A 17,897-nucleotide genomic window follows, 5' to 3' on the forward strand; every position below is an offset into this window, starting at 1 on the left:
GTTAAACTGAAGACTATCTCACATTTCGTAAACTACTGAAAACTCATTTGATAAGATCGACCTTTAACAATAGAAATAACTAACCCTCTAACAAACTCTGTACATATTCACATTCTATCCTATGTATTACAAACAAGTTATATGATCAGGATTTGATATTTATTTATTTACGGTTCATTTCTACCCCACATTTTCCCACAAATGCAGACACAATGTGGCTTCCATGAATTACAAAAGTTAAAAGATACAACACATGAATTTAGAAGTAGAATAAGGATAAAACGTTAGCAGCAATTAGGATGGCTAAACAGCAGAATTACTAATGGAATACACTTGTTCAAAAGGTACGTTTTCAGCAACTTCTTGAAAAGAAGGTGGTCAGCTTGCGATTTTAGGTACAGGGGAAGAGCTTTCCAAGTCTTCGGGCTGGAGTAGTGGAAAGTAGAGGCAAAAAGAAGCTTGTTATGCTGTTATTAGTAATTTTGTGTGTGTGTATATATATATATATATATATATACACACACACACATACACCCACATATATACTTTGTTGTATATAATCAGAAGGCCTTGTCACTTCTACTTTTGTTATACTGTGAGCCACATTGAACTTGAATCCTATTTGAGATACTGTGGGATATAAATGTCATAAATAAATCACACAGTAAGTTTCTTCACCATTTAAAGTGCTCCTTTAAATGCAGACTTACTTCTTAGGGGACACAGAGTCTTCCAGCATAGTGGACTCCTCATCCCCTTCGAGGCCAAAGTGATCTTTACTTTTTTTCTGTTGAACACACAAAACTCAAGTTAGTAATATTCCAAGTACTGATGCTGGTTGAAAAATAGCTCTGATGTTCAACCCTATGTGCTGTGAACAGAAAAGCTAGTGAATGCAGGGACCAAGGGCCAGATGCACTAAACTTAACGAGCCAGCAACGTGGTTTTTAACTGCTTCTAGCCAGTTTAGCACACAAGTAGTAAACCGGGACATGCACAAAAGGGTTCTCCAAGCCATTTTCCTGTCATGGTAGCAGCTAACGAAAAAAGGAACGGAAATGAGCTAATTACTATTATAATGTGAATGCGATGCACTATCGTTTCCAACCCCATACACCGTGGAAAACCTAACAGGAGGTCTGCACCTCTTGTTGGGGCTGCTGTGAGCGGGACCCATGCAGAGGAGGACACCCATCACAAAAATCGGAAGAAAAAAAAACGTCCAAGTGCTCGTCAGGGACATCCTTTCAAGTGCTAACACTTGGACGTCCTTCACTCAAAAAAAAAAAAAAAAAAAAAAAAAGGACATCCCTGACAAACACTTCGACGTTTTATTCTTCAGATTTTGTGATGGGCGTCCTTTTTGGACGTGTTTTTCTTATGTGCCTGAAATTACCACCGCCGGAGAAAATCGGGGATCGGGACGTGCAAGGACGTCCCTTTCGATTATGCCCCTCCAGGTCTATCTCAGCCAATCACAGTGCGTTTAGCCAACACCAGTGAAAGCTAAACAAGCTGTGATTGGCTGAGAGAGACCTGGAGGGGCATAATCGAAAGGGACGTCCAAATAGTTTTGATTTGGACGTCCTCACACGTCCCGATCCCCGATTCTCTCTGGCGGTGATCATTTCGGGCACGTAAGAAAAACAAGTCCAAAAAGGACGCCCATCACAAAAATCTGAAGAAAAAAATGTCCAAGTGCTCGTAAGGGACGTCCTTTTGAGAGTGACGTGTATGAAGCCGTCTTTGGCATGCGCAGAGCAGCCGGCATAATGATTGGTTGCTCTGCGCATGCTCGGCTGGCCGACTGGCTTCCCCTCGTTAGGAAGGAAATCACGTGCAAATGAGCTAACAGTGAGCAGCTCATTTGCATGCGATTTCCTTCATGCATGCCTGTTTTTTTACCGATTCGCTAAAGGATCGGTAAGGGAAGGACTCTTTCCGTGGAGTTAATGCATCTGGCTGCAAGTCAGTCCTTGGCTCCACATCCCACACAGAAGCCTTTAGGGCTGTACATTGCAATACCTGTAGTGAGCTAAGTGCCCGATGCACAAAGCTTACCATGCTGTTAATATTTGCTTTAGACTGGTAGACAATTAAAGCAAACGTTATGCACAATGGGGTTTTCCATGGTTCTAATGTGTGCCATTAGCAGCCAGAGAACCCAAATGGACCGATATGCTCATATTTATTTAATATTTCTATTTAACATTTCTAGAGCGCTACAAAGTGTACACAGCGCTGTACAAACACAGAAGAAAGATATGCTCATATCACACCTCTCCTCAAGTCACTTCACTGGCTTCCGATCAGGTACCGCATACAGTTCAAGCTTCTCCTACTAACCTACAAATGCACTCATTCTGCAGCCCCTCAATACCTCTCTACCCTTATCTCCCCTTACGCTCCTACCCGAAACCTCCACTCACAGGACAAATCCCTCCTCTCTGCACCCTTCTCCACCACCACCAATTCCAGGCTCCGCCCTTTCTGCCTCGCTTCTCCCTATGCTTGGAATAAACTTCCTGAGCCCACACGCCAAGCCCCCTCCCTGCCAATCTTCAAATCCTTGCTCAAAGCCCACCTCTTCAATGTCGCCTTCAGCACCTAACCATTATATCTCTATTCAGAAAATCTAGACTGCCCCAATTTGATTGTCTGCACATTTTGTCCATTAGATTGTAAGCTCCTTTGAGCAGGGACTGTTCTTCTTTGTTAAACTGTACAGCGCTGCGTAACCCTAGCAGCATTTTAGAAATATTAAGTAGTAGTAAAATGAGCTCATTAGTATTTTAAAAAGCATTCCTTGCCATGCACAGCTCCAGAGCACCTAACCCTTAAGGAACTAATTTCATGGCTACTCTGCAGCTACTACTATTACTTATCATTTCTATAGCACTACAAGGCATACGCAGCGCTATACACCATACATAAAAGACAGTCCCTGCTCAAAGAGCTTAAATCTAGATAAGACAGGTAAACAGACAGAACAATTAAGGGCAAGGGAAAAAGAGGTGAGGATAAAGGACAGGGCAAGTGAGTTAGGAATCAAAAGCAGAGGTAAAGAGGTGGGTTTTGAGTTTGGACTTGAAAACGGCCAAGAGGGGGCTACAGGTACAGGCTCGGGAGGTCTATTCCAGGCGTGAAGTGCAGCGAAATAAAAGGAACGGAGTCTTGATTTAGCAGTAGAGGAGAAAGGGACAGATAAGAGAGATTTATCTACAGAACGGAGTACTCGAGGGGGGACGTAGGGAGAGATAAGAGTGGAGAGGTACTGGGGAGCGGCAGAGTGAATGCACTTATAGGTCAATAAGAAAAGTTTGAAGTGGGGCTGGTGGTTGGGAGGCAGGGATAGTGCTGGGCAGACTTATACGGTCTGTGCCCTGAAAACGACAGATACAAATCAAGGTAAGGTATACACAAAAAGTAGCACATATGAGTTTATCTTGTTGGGCAGACTGGATGGACCGTGCAGGTCTTTTTCTGCCGTCATCTACTATGTTATGTTATGTTATGATGTGATAAAGAAATCCTGTTCAGAAGAAACGGATCCTCAGGAGCTTAGCTGAGATTGGGTGGCGGAGCTGGTGGTTGGGAGGCGGGGATAGTGCTGGGCAGACTTATACGGTCTGTGCCAGAGCCGGAGGTGGGAGGCGGGGCTGGTGGTTGGGAGGTGGGGATAGTGCTGGGCAGACTTATACGGTCTGTGCCAGAGTCGGTGGTGGGAGGCGGGGCTGGTGGTTGGGAGGTGGGGATAGTGCTGGGCAGACTTATACGGTCTGTGCCAGAGTCGGTGGTGGGAGGTGGGGCTGGTGGTTGGGAGGTGGGGATAGTGCTGGGCAGACTTGTACGGTCTGTGCCCTGCAAAAGGACAGTTACAAATCAAGGTAAAATATACACAAAAAGTAGCACATATGAGTTTGTCTTGTTGGGCAGACTGGATGGACCATGCAGGTCTTTTTCTGCCGTTATCTACTATGTTACTATGATGGGGAGCCAGTGAAGTGACCTAGGGAGAAGGCTAGTGTGGGCATAGCGACTTTGGCGGAAGATGAGTCGTGCAGCAGAGTTTTGGATTGATTGAAGAGGAGAGAGATGGCTAAGAGGGAGGCCGGTGAAAAGTAGGTTACAATAATCAAGACAAGAGGTGATAAGAGTGTGTACAAGAGTTCTGGTAGAGTGGTCAGAGATGAAGGGACAGAGTTTGCTAATGTTGTAAAGAAAAACGACAGGTTTTGGCGATCTGTTGAATGTGAGCAGAGAAGGAGCGAGAGGAGTCAAAGATGACCCCAAGGTTACGAGCAGATGAGACGGGAAACACAGGCAGCTGCAAAGGCTGCCCTGCTTGTGCTCCCTACCTTACCCCTCCTGAACCCACCCACCCCCAAACCAAAAATCTCTGATGGTACAAGGAACCACCCCCCGACCCCCCCCCCCCCCCCCCCCAAGATCTTTTAAAAATTCCTTGGAAATCCAGTGAACCCTCCCCAGTCTAAGAATTGCCCTAGTAGCCTAGTGACCCCCCTCCCCTCCAGTAGCTTCAAAATAATAGACGAAAGAGGGCAGCAGCAATACCTCCTCCCTCCGGACCCGCCCTGTGCAAAATGGCTGCACCCAGCCCCTTCCCAGTGCATCCTGGGATGCACTGGGCAGGGCTAAGCACCATATAAGGAGTTTTCTTCCTTATAAGTTACTTAGCCCTGCCCAGCGCATCTCAGAATGCACCGGTCAGGGGATGGGTGTTGCCATTTTGAGAAGGCAGGCCCAGAGGCAGGAGGGAGGAGGTGTCCCTCCTGCCTCCATCGTTTTCAATGTATGACCAGGGAGATTCTTGCTTTGGGAGGGGGTCACTAGACCAGGGAGATTCTTGCTTTGGGGGGCGGGTCAGGGGTCCACTGAATTAGGGATTTTTTGAGGGGGGGGCACCAAGGATTCTGTGCAAGGTGTCAAATGCACTTGACAGCTTTGAGTCACAAAGAGGGATCCTGTGTATCTCATTTGCATGTGGATCCCCTTTGTGCATTGGTTGCTGTCTGTAACTCGGTATTATTTCCCGCGGCACCCATATTTAATGGGTGCTGCTGTGCATCGCCTCTAAGTGCGCATCAATTTGTATACATTGCAACCTTGGTATGCAAATCTATCTTGTGAATATTCATTGTGGATATCCTGACAACCTGGCTGGTGGACACCCCCCCCCCCCCAGTTTCTGAATCACTGGTGTAGCTGAAGGCCTGATATTCATTTTAATTAGTTTAACCTGGTCTATCCCACAGTTCAAGGTGGTTTAAAATAAAGATACACACAATAATACGAATAGACTCAAAAATATCTTAAAAACAAATCTAGCAATTACACTGGCACCACCAGTGATAAAGGTTGTTCCTAAAATGGATTATCTCTATCAAATGTCGAAAATGACAGCCATTCGCTCTGGGCATATTACAAAGTTTAACAGACAATGGGACACGTATAGATCTTGGAGATCTCATGGTGGGATTGATCTGGACGCCCCTAAGTTGATTGTTCCTTTGCTGTGACTGTTACATTCAAAGATTCATAAACACAGACATTCAGTTGAAATTTGTGTCTGGTTATCAGGGAAGGGAAGAGTGGGGGCAGGTTTGGGAAAGTTTGTTAATTCTTAAATCTCGCAATAATTGTATATTGTACATTGGCTGTTTAAACTCAAAACTTCAATAAACATATTTGCAACAAAAAACAAATCTAGCATTAAAAATATTTTTTCTTCTACACCATCCATGTGGATGATGGATTTGAGATTGGGGAACGGCAATCAAATCAAAAGACTGCTGGGAAGAGGAGAAAGAGGGGAGTGGAATCAGGGGTTTACCAAAGACAGGAAAGTGGAGGAATGGAATTGGAGATCTGGAAGGAAGGAAGGAAAGAAAGAAAGAAAGAAAGAAAGAAAGAAAGAAAGAAAGAAAGAAAGAAAGAAAGAAAGAAAGAAAGAAAGAAAGAAAGAAAGAAAGAAAGGAAGGTATGGACAAAGTTTGAGGCAGGGAGGGTTAAAGGAACAGACTTGCAGCCCAGGCAGAACGGCACAACACACCTTGGGTTATTAAAAGCTGGCCATCACTGGCAGCACAGAAACCCCTGCATCTCATGTGGTCACCTTACAAGTTTTCTCTATCAATGCTAATGCACCATCCCCCTCTCTGCACCCGGGCCTCAAACCTCACCATCCCCCCTTCTCTGAACTCCACATCCTGAAACTTAAACCTTAACCCCCTTCTCTGCAGCCCTGTCACAGCTGTGTGCAGCTCTTTATAGTTGACTAAAAATTTACCAATCCCCCTTCCGCAGCTCTATATCGTAGGCTTAACTACAGCTTTTCAAACCCATCCTGGTTATTTCAAAGCCACTCGGGGGGTTAGCAGGTTATGCAAAATGAATAGACACAAACATCTGCATGCACTGAAGCCCTGTTATATGCAAAGTTACTACTACTATTTAGCATTTCTATAGCGCTACAAGGTGTACGCAGCACTGCACAAACATAGAAGAAAGACAGTCCCTGCTCAAAGAGCTTACAATCTAATAGACAAAAAATAAAGTAAGCAAATCAAATCAATTAATGTGAACGGGAAGGAAGAGAGGAGGGTAGGTGGAGGCGAGTGGTTACAAGTGGTTACGAGTCAAAAGCAATGTTAAAGAGGTGGGCTTTCAGTCTAGATTTAAAGGTGGCAAAGGATGGGGCAAGACGTAGGGGCTCAGGAAGTTTATTCCAGGCGTAGGGTGCAGCGAGACAGAAGGCGCGAAGTCTGGAGTTGGCAGTAGTGGAGAAGGGAACAGATAAGAAGGATTTATCCATGGAGCGGAGTGCACGGGAAGGGGTGTAGGGAAGGACGAGTGTGGAGAGATACTGGGGAGCAGCAGAGTGATTACATTTATAGGTTAGTAGAAGAAGTTTGAACAGGATGCGAAAACGGATAGGGAGCCAGTGAAGCAACTTGAGAGGGGTAGTATGAGTAAAGCGACCCTGGCGGAAGACGAGACGGGCAGCAGAGTTAAATATGATAAATATTCACAGAAGATATCCTGAACATCTGACTGGCTGTGGTGCCCTGTATACACCACTTGGCAGCATTGCATGACATTTCAAAGACCATCCCCAAACTGGCACCCAGACTGGCTCAATCTGTCTTCCTTTTTCTGGAGCCATATGGTAAGCTGAAGGCCAGTAGTTTTCATCCCAGTCTGTCAGAGGTTTAGGATACCCTCAGGACAGTCTAGACAACCCTGAGGCCTTGCACTTTGTCTGAGCTCAAGGTGAGTTAACACTTCAGACACTGTACTTATTTTCTGCCCAACGAGACCTGGACAGATCGGTTCTACTCCCCTCTGCCCTGCAGTAAAACAGCACTTACCTTTTTCAAAATAATGTCAATGTAACCGGCAATAAGCTGAGCAATCTGTTCCCCTTCTGTAGTTTGTACTGAATAATACCCATCCTGATAATCCCCAAAATCCTGCAAAGAAAAAATATCCAGGAAACAATCAGGTAGATTCAAAATGCTCACTCCCATCAGCAACTAATCACAGAGTCAACACACTCACAGCACAGTCACTCTTCTTAGAAAGAATTATGTGCAGACCTGACACTCTCACAGCCCGGCTAGTCCCATTAGCAAGAATTACGCACAGAGCCAACACACTCACAGCACAGTTAGTCCCGTTAGCAAGAATTATGCAGACCTGACACTCTCACAGCCCCGCTAGTCCCGTTAGCAAGAATTATGCATAGAGCAATTTATGCACAGACCTGACACTCTCACAGCCCGGCTAGTCCCGTTAGCAAGAATTACGCACACAGCAATTTACGCACGGAGCTGACACTCTCACAGCCCGGCTAGTCCCGTTAGCAAGAATTACGCACAGAGCAATTTATGCACAGACCTGACACTCTCACAGCCTGGCTAGTCCTGTTAGCAAGAATTACACACAGAGCCGACACACTCACAGCACAGTTACTCCTCTTAGCAAGAATTATGCACAGACCTGACACTCTCACAGCACGGCTAGTCCCGTTAGCAAGAATTACGCACAGAGCAATTAAGCACAGACCTGACACTCTCACAGCCCGGCTAGTCCCGTTAGCAAGAATTACGCACAGAGCAATTTACGCACAGAGCTGACACTCTCACAGCCCGGCTAGTCCCATTAGTAAGAATTACGCACAGACCTGACTACTACTACTATTTAGCATTTCTATAGAGCTACAAGGCGTACGCAGTGCTGCACAAACATAGAAGAAAGACAGTCCCTGCTCAAAGAGCTTACAATCTAACATTCTCACAGCCCGGCTAGTCCCGTTAGCAAGAATTACGCACAGAGCAATTTACACACAGACCTGACACTCTCACAGCCCGGCTAGTCCCGTTAGCAAGAATTACACACAGAGCAATTTACGCACAGACCTGACACTCTCACAGCCCAGCTAGTCCCGTTAGCAAGAATTACACACAGAGCAATTTACGCACAGACCTGACACTCTCACAGCCCAGCTAGTCCCGTTAGCAGGAATTATGCACAGAGCAATTTACGCACAGACCTGACACTCTCACAGCCCAGCTAGTCCCGTTAGCAGGAATTATGCACAGAGCAATTTAAGCACAACGCTGACACTCTCACAGCCCAGCTAGTCCCGTTAGCAAGAATTACACACAGAGCAATTTACACACAGACCTGACACTCTCACAGTCCAGCTAGTCCCGTTAGCAAGAATTACACACAGAGCAATTTACGCACGAGCTGACACTCACACAGCCCGGCTAGTCCCATTAGCAAGAATTACGCACAGAGCCAACACATTCACAGCACAGTTACTCCTCTTAGCAAGAAATATGCATAGACCTGACACTCTCACAGCCCGGCTAGTCCCGTTAGCAAGAATTACGTACAGAGCAATTTACGCACAGACCTGACACTCTCACAGCCCAGCTAGTCCCGTTAGCAGGAATTATGCACAGAGCAATTTAAGCACAACGCTGACACTCTCACAGCCCAGCTAGTCCCGTTAGCAAGAATTACACACAGAGCAATTTACACACAGACCTGACACTCTCACAGTCCAGCTAGTCCCGTTAGCAAGAATTACACACAGAGCAATTTACGCACGAGCTGACACTCTCACAGCCCGGCTAGTCCCATTAGCAAGAATTACGCACAGAGCAATTTACACACAGACCTGACACTCTCACAGTCCAGCTAGTCCCGTTAGCAAGAATTACACACAGAGCAATTTACGCACGAGCTGACACTCTCACAGCCCGGCTAGTCCCGTTAGCAAGAATTACGCACAGAGCTGACACTCTCACAGCCCGGCTAGTCCCATTAGCAAGAATTACACACAGAGCCAACACACTCACAGCACAGTTACTCCTCTTAGCAAGAATTATGCACAGACCTGACACTCTCACAGCCCGGCTAGTCCCGTTAGCAAGAATTACGCACAGAGCAATTTACACACAGACCTGACATTCTCACAGCTCAGCTAGTCCCGTTAGCAAGAATTACACACAGAGCAATTTACGCACAGACCTGACACTCTCACAGCCCGGCTAGTCCCGTTAGCAAGAATTACGCACAGAGCAATTTACGCACAGACCTGACACTCTCACAGCCCAGCTAGTCCCGTTAGCAGGAATTATGCACAGAGCAATTTAAGCACAACACTGACACTCTCACAGCCCAGCTAGTCCCGTTAGCAAGAATTACACACAGAGCAATTAACGCACAGACCTGACACTCTCACAGTCCAGCTAGTCCCGTTAGCAAGAATTACACACAGAGCAATTTACGCACGAGCTGACACTCTCACAGCCCAGCTAGTCCCGTTAGCAAGAATTACACACAGAGCAATTTACGCACGAGCTGACACTCTCATAGCCCGGCTAGTCCCATTAGCAAGAATTACGCACAGAGCCAACACACTCACAGCACAGTTACTCCTCTTAGCAAGAATTATGCACAGACCTGACACTCTCACAGCCCGGCTAGTCCCGTTAGCAAGAATTACGCACAGAGCAATTTACGCACAGACCTGACACTCTCACAGCCCGGCTAGTCCCGTTAGCAAGAATTACACACAGAGCAATTTACGCACAGACCTGACACTCTCATAGCCCAGCTAGTCCCGTTAGCAGGAATTATGCACAGAGCAATTTAAGCACAACGCTGACACTCTCACAGCCCAGCTAGTCCCGTTAGCAAGAATTACACACAGAGCAATTTACACACAGACCTGACACTCTCACAGTCCAGCTAGTCCCGTTAGCAAGAATTACACACAGAGCAATTTACGCACGAGCTGACACTCTCACAGCCCGGCTAGTCCCATTAGCAAGAATTACGCACAGAGCAATTTACACACAGACCTGACACTCTCACAGTCCAGCTAGTCCCGTTAGCAAGAATTACACACAGAGCAATTTACGCACGAGCTGACACTCTCACAGCCCGGCTAGTCCCGTTAGCAAGAATTACGCACAGAGCTGACACTCTCACAGCCCGGCTAGTCCCATTAGCAAGAATTACGCACAGAGCCAACACACTCACAGCACAGTTACTCCTCTTAGCAAGAATTATGCACAGACCTGACACTCTCACAGCCCGGCTAGTCCCGTTAGCAAGAATTACGCACAGAGCAATTTACACACAGACCTGACATTCTCACAGCTCAGCTAGTCCCGTTAGCAAGAATTACACACAGAGCAATTTACGCACAGACCTGACACTCTCACAGCCCAGCTAGTCCCGTTAGCAGGAATTATGCACAGAGCAATTTACGCACAGACCTGACACTCTCACAGCCCAGCTAGTCCCGTTAGCAGGAATTATGCACAGAGCAATTTAAGCACAACACTGACACTCTCACAGCCCAGCTAGTCCCGTTAGCAAGAATTACACACAGAGCAATTAACGCACAGACCTGACACTCTCACAGTCCAGCTAGTCCCGTTAGCAAGAATTACACACAGAGCAATTTACGCACGAGCTGACTCTCTCACAGCCCAGTTAGTCCCGTTAGCAAGAATTACACACAGAGCAATTTACGCACGAGCTGACACTCTCATAGCCCGGCTAGTCCCATTAGCAAGAATTACGCACAGAGCCAACACACTCACAGCACAGTTACTCCTCTTAGCAAGAATTATGCACAGACCTGACACTCTCACAGCCCGGCTAGTCCCGTTAGCAAGAATTACGCACAGAGCAATTTACGCACAGACCTGACACTCTCACAGCCCGGCTAGTCCCGTTAGCAAGAATTACGTACAGAGCAATTTACGCACAGACCTGACACTCTCACAGCCCGGCTAGTCCCGTTAGCAAGAATTACGTACAGAGCAATTTACGCACAGACCTGACACTCTCACAGCCCGGCTAGTCCCGTTAGCAAGAATTACACACAGAGCAATTTACGCACAGACCTGACACTCTCACAGCCCGACTACTCTTGTCACCAACAATCTCTTTTGTTGGGCAGAGGCAGAACATACTGAAGGTAATGTGAATGTTAGGGTGACCATGAGTCCTGACGGGAACCATCCGGGTAAAAGCCACCATGCACACTATAATAAACTATGTGGAGCCACTAAGCTGATGGACGTCCCACAGCACTTCAGGTTCTTACCAGAGTGAAGCTTTTGGGGGAGGCAGCCCAGCGTTTAATGTTGGTCAGATTCCACTCCTGAATCACTTCCTTGGTTTTCTCATCCACACGCATCACACACTCCTTTGTGATTCCCAGCAGCCGAGGAACCAACTTATTCTTCCCCTTCATTTTTTCCTAATAGAGAGAGGTGATGGTGAGACTGCAAATAGAGCTACAAAACAAATCCTGCCCCCAAGAGAGAGAGGATGACTTCTCTGTAAACTTTTTCCAACAGACACTGAAAGGGAAGTGAAAGAGAGACCCTCCTCCAAAAGAAATGGAGCTGAGACGGATTCTAGCACACACAGATGTGGAAGTGAGTGTCGGAGAAACAATCCCATACACACAATACCTAAGTACCTTAAGTTTAGTGAGGGAAGGATCAGAATCCAGAGCGGAAGGAGACAGACAGGAACATGAAAGAAGTTATTTGAATTTAGCTCATCCCTTTCTCAACAGTACCTCAAGGCGAGTTACATTCAAATACGGTAATTACTTTCCAGTCCCCAGAGGTTTATACAACCTAAGATTGTATTTGAGGCAAGGAAAGGTTAAGTGACTTGCCCAAGATCACAAGGAGCCTCACTAGGATTTGAGCCTTGGCTTCCCTGGTTCTCGGACCACTATTCTAACCATTAGGAAATTTCGGAGAGAGAAGGGAAAAACAGATTTAGGGGAAAGCAAAGAAAGGGTGACAACAGAAGACACTGAAAATTTCCACTGGACTTACCTTGACCAAAAAGAAGGAAACCCCGTACGTTTTGAGGGATCGTGCGAGCTTCACATAGCTTGCTTTGGCCTCAATCTCACTCATGTTACCACACTTCTTGTGAGCCTGAAAAATTCCAAGGTTAAATCTCCAATACATATAGATAACATATTGTATACCATACAGCACATGTCATGCACATATCATGTTAACCGTAGACATCAGGAGATCCCACATAGATAACCATACTGTCTGCCCCTATCCTGTATGTATCACACCAGTCTCTGATATTAGGAGATAGCATGAATTGAGGTTGAAGGGGGGTTAGACTTCAATGGAAGGAAGTATTTTTTCATGGAGAGGATGGTGGATTAATGGAATGTCCTCCCGCGGGAGGTGGTGAAGATGAAAACGGTAATGGAATTCAAACATGTGTGGGATAAACACAAAGGAATCCTGTTTAGAAGGAATGGCTCTGTGGAATCTCAGCTGAGATTGGGTGGCAACATCGGTACTTGGGAAGCAAAACCAGTGCTGGGCAGACTTCTATGGTCTACACCCTGATCGTGACTGATTATCTACGGATGGGCTAGAGTGTAAATTTTAAGGAGCTTCGACGTTAGCTTCAGAACTTTTAGTACAAGAACAGTGCTGGGCAGACTTTTATGGTCTGTGCCCTGAGAAAGGCAAGGACAAATCAAACTCGGGTATACATATAAAGTATCACATACCATGTAAAATGAGTTTATCTTGCTGGGCAGACTGGATGGACCGTTCAGGTCTTTATCTGCCGTTATTTACTATGCTACTATATGTTACTACAGATACTGAACTATGTGTATACACCATAAGAGAATGTCGGATATAGTTGGGGGTACTAACTGGAAGGTGGATGCACCTCTCTGAGCTCCCTCAATATTCTGGGGTGGATCCCGTCCGGTCCCATGGCTTTGTCCACCTTTAGCTTTCCAAGTTGTTGATACACACTCTCTTCCGTGAATGGTGCTATATCCATTCCATTCTCAGGTGTACTTTTGCCAGTCCCTCGCGGTCCTTCTCCAGGATTTTCTTCAGTGAAAGTGGAGATGAAAACGGTAACGGAATTCAAACATGCGTGGGATGTGCATAAAGGAATCCTGTGCAGCAGGAATGGATCCTCAGAAGCTTAGCCGAAATTGGGTGGCGGAGCAGGTGGGGGAAGAGAGGTTGGTGGTTGGGAGGCGAGGATAGTGGAGGGCAGACTTATATGGTCCGTGCCAGAGCCGGTGATGGGAGGCGCGACTGGTGGTTGGGAGGTGGGAAATACTGCTGGGCAGACTTGTACGGTCTGTGCCCTGAAAAAGGCAAGTACAAATCAAGGTACGGTATACACATATGAGTTTATCTTGTTGGGCAGATTGGATGGACCATGCAGGTCTTTTTCTGCCATCATCTACTATGTTACTATGTTACACCCTACAATGGAGTCCGTTCACAGAGGTAAGTGAGGAGGATATTACTAAGAATCTCAGCATTGCCAAGCTGCAACCTTGAGTTTTGACCCTTGCCTTGCTAGCTGGATAAAAGCCATCAAGGGAGAAGTTATTCCCCACTGACTAATCTGATGCACCTCTCTCTGGTCTAATGCCAAAGAGTTTTAAATTGGTGACAAATGCCCATTATGAAAAATTCCAAATTAGATACATTGCAGCTCTTCTCCTACCATCCGATTTATAGTTTGTCTTTTTGGCAAAGTTGTTGGAATGGTAGTTTTGGAGCAGCTGCAGCATCACAGAGACCTCTATGAGCTTATTAGATATCCAACAGTATGAATTCCAAAAGAATCGTGCGGTTGAGATCTTGTTAGCATCAATGTTTAATACACTGATAAAGATGTTGAGAATACGAGTAAAGGGTCTCTCATGATCTTCTTGGACGTAGCTGTAGCATTTGATTCTGCTAATTTTATTTTCCTTTAGGCCCTCCAGATGATTGGGTTATGGATGCCTACCAGCAGATAGAGACTTAAGTTTGAGGCCTGTGTAAAGTCCTGTGCAGCTGCTGGCCAGCAAGTATTGTAGTCACAAAGCAGAACAGTATCAAAACTCCCCACACACACTTCTTACACAAAGCCCCATGTTGTGTTGTACCTTCTTTGCAAGATTTTTTTTAAACAACCACAGCAACCAGCCTCAAGAACAAAGACCAACCTGAATGAGCTAAATATAGAATATCAAGCTGAATAAACCAAGTCCCCCACAATGTAACCTCGGACTAAGTACTGTACTTCTGTGTTCTCCGTCTAGTAACTGCGAAGGGTGGGTTCTGGACTGGCCTGGAGGATCTAAGGATCTAAAGAAAAGAAACTTAGCAGGTTAAGACCTAATTTCTCCTTCATTATCAGCCCTCCATATGCCAGTAACAAAGCAGTAAAGATCATGGGTGGGACCAGAAGTCAATGCCCATGCGCCAAAAGCTGCATCCTGCTTGGCATATATATCTATCCAATGACGCTTTGTGAAAGCAGACCATTGCCCAGTATATATCCTGCAGCAGAATCAGACTACTTTCTGCCCAATATTGTCATTCCCGTTCACATTAATTGATTTGATTACTTTATTTATTTTTTGTCTATTAGATTGTAAGCTCTTTGAGCAGGGACTGTCTTTCTTCTATGTTTGTGCAGCGCTGCATACGCCTTGTAGCGCTATAGAAATGCTAAATAGTAGTAGTAGTAGTCATTCCCCTCATGAAGTGCACCTTAAGACTTTGCAGCACTGGCCACCCTTTAAGAAGATAGGCAATTTCAGCAATTGATGGACACAATGGGGCATATCCTAACACCAACCTTCAAAGACACACCAGACCCTCACATAAGCAAGAGCGGTGGATCTCTTCCACTACTGGAAAGTAACCTCTCTTCCGCAGATGTGCCTTCTCAAGAACCAAGCCGTAACAGAGACAGATCCAGCATGCTGACTGGGGAGCGCTCACCATCATGCGTATCAGAACTCCATACCACAGTCTCCAGAGGCAATCTGGGGCCACCAGGACTACCAAGCCAGCATGATTTTCTATGCACTGAATGACTCGTCCTACTACTCGCCTTCGACTGTACAACCAGGGGACTTGGCAATGACGACCAACACACATTAGGTCCATCACTGGAAGGCCTCAACTGCAAACTATTCTCTCGAAGGCCTCCCAACTGAGACTCTATAGGGACCAAGGTGTTTCTGTTCATGAAATCTGCTTGAACGTTTTCCATGCCTGCAACATGTACTGCCAAGAGATCCAATAAATAACCCTCTGCAAAGACCAGAAGTGCAGAGGCCTCAATTGGTACCTGAATGCTCTTTATGCCGCCCTGGTGATTTACACAGGTCGCTGCTGTCGCATTATCAGAGAGCACCCTCATTGATTTGTGTTCAATTCTAGTCACCAATTCTCAAAAAAGATAGAATTAGAAAAGGTTCAAAGAAGAGTGACCGAAAAGATAAAGGGGATGGAACACCTCTTATACGAGGAAAGGATAAAGAGGTTAGGGCTCTTCAGCTTGGAAAAGAGACAGCTGAGAGGGGATATGATCTAGGTCTACAGAATCCTGAGTGGTGTAGAATGGGTAAAAGTAATCAATTTTTCACTCTTTCAAAAAGTACAAAGACCGGGGGGGAAACTCAATGAAATTACATGGAAATACTTTTAAAACAAATAGGAGGACCTCACGAGACTGGGGGATTGGGCGTTCAAGTGGCAGATGAAGTTCAATGTTGACAAGTGCAAAGTGATGCATGTGGGTAAGAGGAACCCGAATTACAGCTATGTCATGCAAGGTTCCGCGGTAGGAGTTATGGACCTAGAAAGGGATGGAAAACAAACACAGGGATGTTATAATGCTGTTGTATCGCTCCATGGTGCGACCACACCTCGAGTATTGTGTCCAATTTATTTATTTATTTTATTTTTTACATTTGTACCCCGCGCTTACCCACTCATGGCAGGCTCAATGCGGATTACATGGGGCAATGGAGGGTTAAGTGACTTGCCCAGAGTCACAAGGAGCTGCCTGTGCCTGAAGTGGGAATCGAACTCAGTTCCTCAGTTCCCCAGGACCAAAGTCCACCACCCTAACCACTAGGCCACTCCTCCACTCCTGGTCGCCGCATCTCAAAAAAGATATAAAAGAATTAGAAAAGGTGCAGAGAAGGGCGAAGAAAATGATAAAGGGAATGGAATGACTTCCCTATGAGGAAAGGCTGAGAAGGTTAGGGCTCTTCAGCATGGAGAAAAGGCGGCTGAGGGGTGATATGATAGAAGTCTACAAGATAATGAGCGGAGTACAGCGGACAGATTTGAAGCGATTGTTTACACTTTCAAACAACAATAAAACCAGGGAACACAAGATGAAGCTAGAATATGGTAGATTTAAAACAAATAGGAGAATGTTTTTCTTTAACTCAGCGTGTAGTTAGACTCTGGAACTCGTTGCCGGAGAATGTAGTGACAGCAGCTGGCCTTACAGAATTTAAAGGGGGTTTGGACAGATTCCTGAGGGAAAAGTCCATTGAACAATAATTTTTTTTTTGAAGGGGGGGGGGGGGGTTGCCGGGCTTTTGAAGCCTGGATTGGCCGCTGTCGGAGACAGGATGCTGGCCTTGATGGACCCTTGGTCTTTCCCAGTATGGCGGTGCTTATGTACTTATTGTTTCATTCAAAGAATAGTTATGATCTGGAACTCTGAAGAAGACGCATACGCACCTGGCCCACCGTATCACTTCAAGTGGCCACAACTGAACCCAGCACTTGGAGGTAATCCTTGGCTCATGGGGCTCTGGGAATTACAAGATTGCAAATTTGATTCCGGAGTTTGCAGATCTTAACTTGTGGAAGATATAAGTACATAAGTATTGCCATACTGGGAAAGACCAAAGGTCCATCAAGCCCAGCATCCTGTTTCCAACAGTGGCCAATCCAGGTCACAAATACCTGGCAAGATCCCAAAAAAGTACAAAACATTTTATACTGCTTATCCCAGAAACAGTGGATTTTCCCCAAGTTGATTTAATAACGGTCTATGGATTTTTCCTTTAGGAAGCTGTCCAAGCCTCTTTAAACTCCGCTAAGCTAATACTTTGTCTAGAGCATCGAAATGAACCCCAAAATAGTTGAGGGATTGGATTTGAACAAGATGACTGTCACGCTTCACACGAAACCCTGGATAGTGAGCCCTTGGGCTACTGCCGAGGGCGGCAGCGGCAGGAGGAACACCCACCGGAACAGAAGCCACAGCAGGGAGCAGGAAGACAGTCCACGAACCCAGCAGAACCGGGGCCAGGCAAACAAAGTCAAGGTCCAGCTCCAGGCACGGGTTCCAAGGCAGGCAGCAAGCAAAGTCCAAGTCCAGGTCCAGGCAAAAGTTCAAAGGCAGGCGGCAAACAAAGTCAAAGTCCAGGTGCAGGCAAAAGTTCAAAGGCAGGCAGCAAACAAAGTCAAAGTCCAGGTCCAGGCAAAGGTTCAAAGGCAGAAACT

The 17,897-nt window shown here is 46.0% G+C and overlaps 1 protein-coding gene across 2 annotated transcripts in view; it reads right to left on the bottom strand.

The window, feature by feature from the left end:
- TLN1 (talin 1) overlaps positions 1–17,897 on the bottom strand; it is a 407,659-nt gene that overhangs the window by 201,698 nt on the left and 188,064 nt on the right. For both annotated transcript variants that reach the window (XM_030192770.1, XM_030192769.1), the window contains exons 10-13: positions 12,411–12,515; positions 11,660–11,815; positions 7,392–7,493; positions 711–787 (exon numbers count right to left, since the gene is read on the bottom strand). In XM_030192770.1, the coding sequence (XP_030048630.1) occupies positions 711–787; positions 7,392–7,493; positions 11,660–11,815; positions 12,411–12,515 (440 nt within the window). The remainder of the gene's footprint in view (positions 1–710; positions 788–7,391; positions 7,494–11,659; positions 11,816–12,410; positions 12,516–17,897) is intronic.

This window comes from Microcaecilia unicolor, chromosome 2, assembly GCF_901765095.1.
Source record: "Microcaecilia unicolor chromosome 2, aMicUni1.1, whole genome shotgun sequence".
NCBI lineage: Eukaryota > Metazoa > Chordata > Amphibia > Gymnophiona > Siphonopidae > Microcaecilia > Microcaecilia unicolor.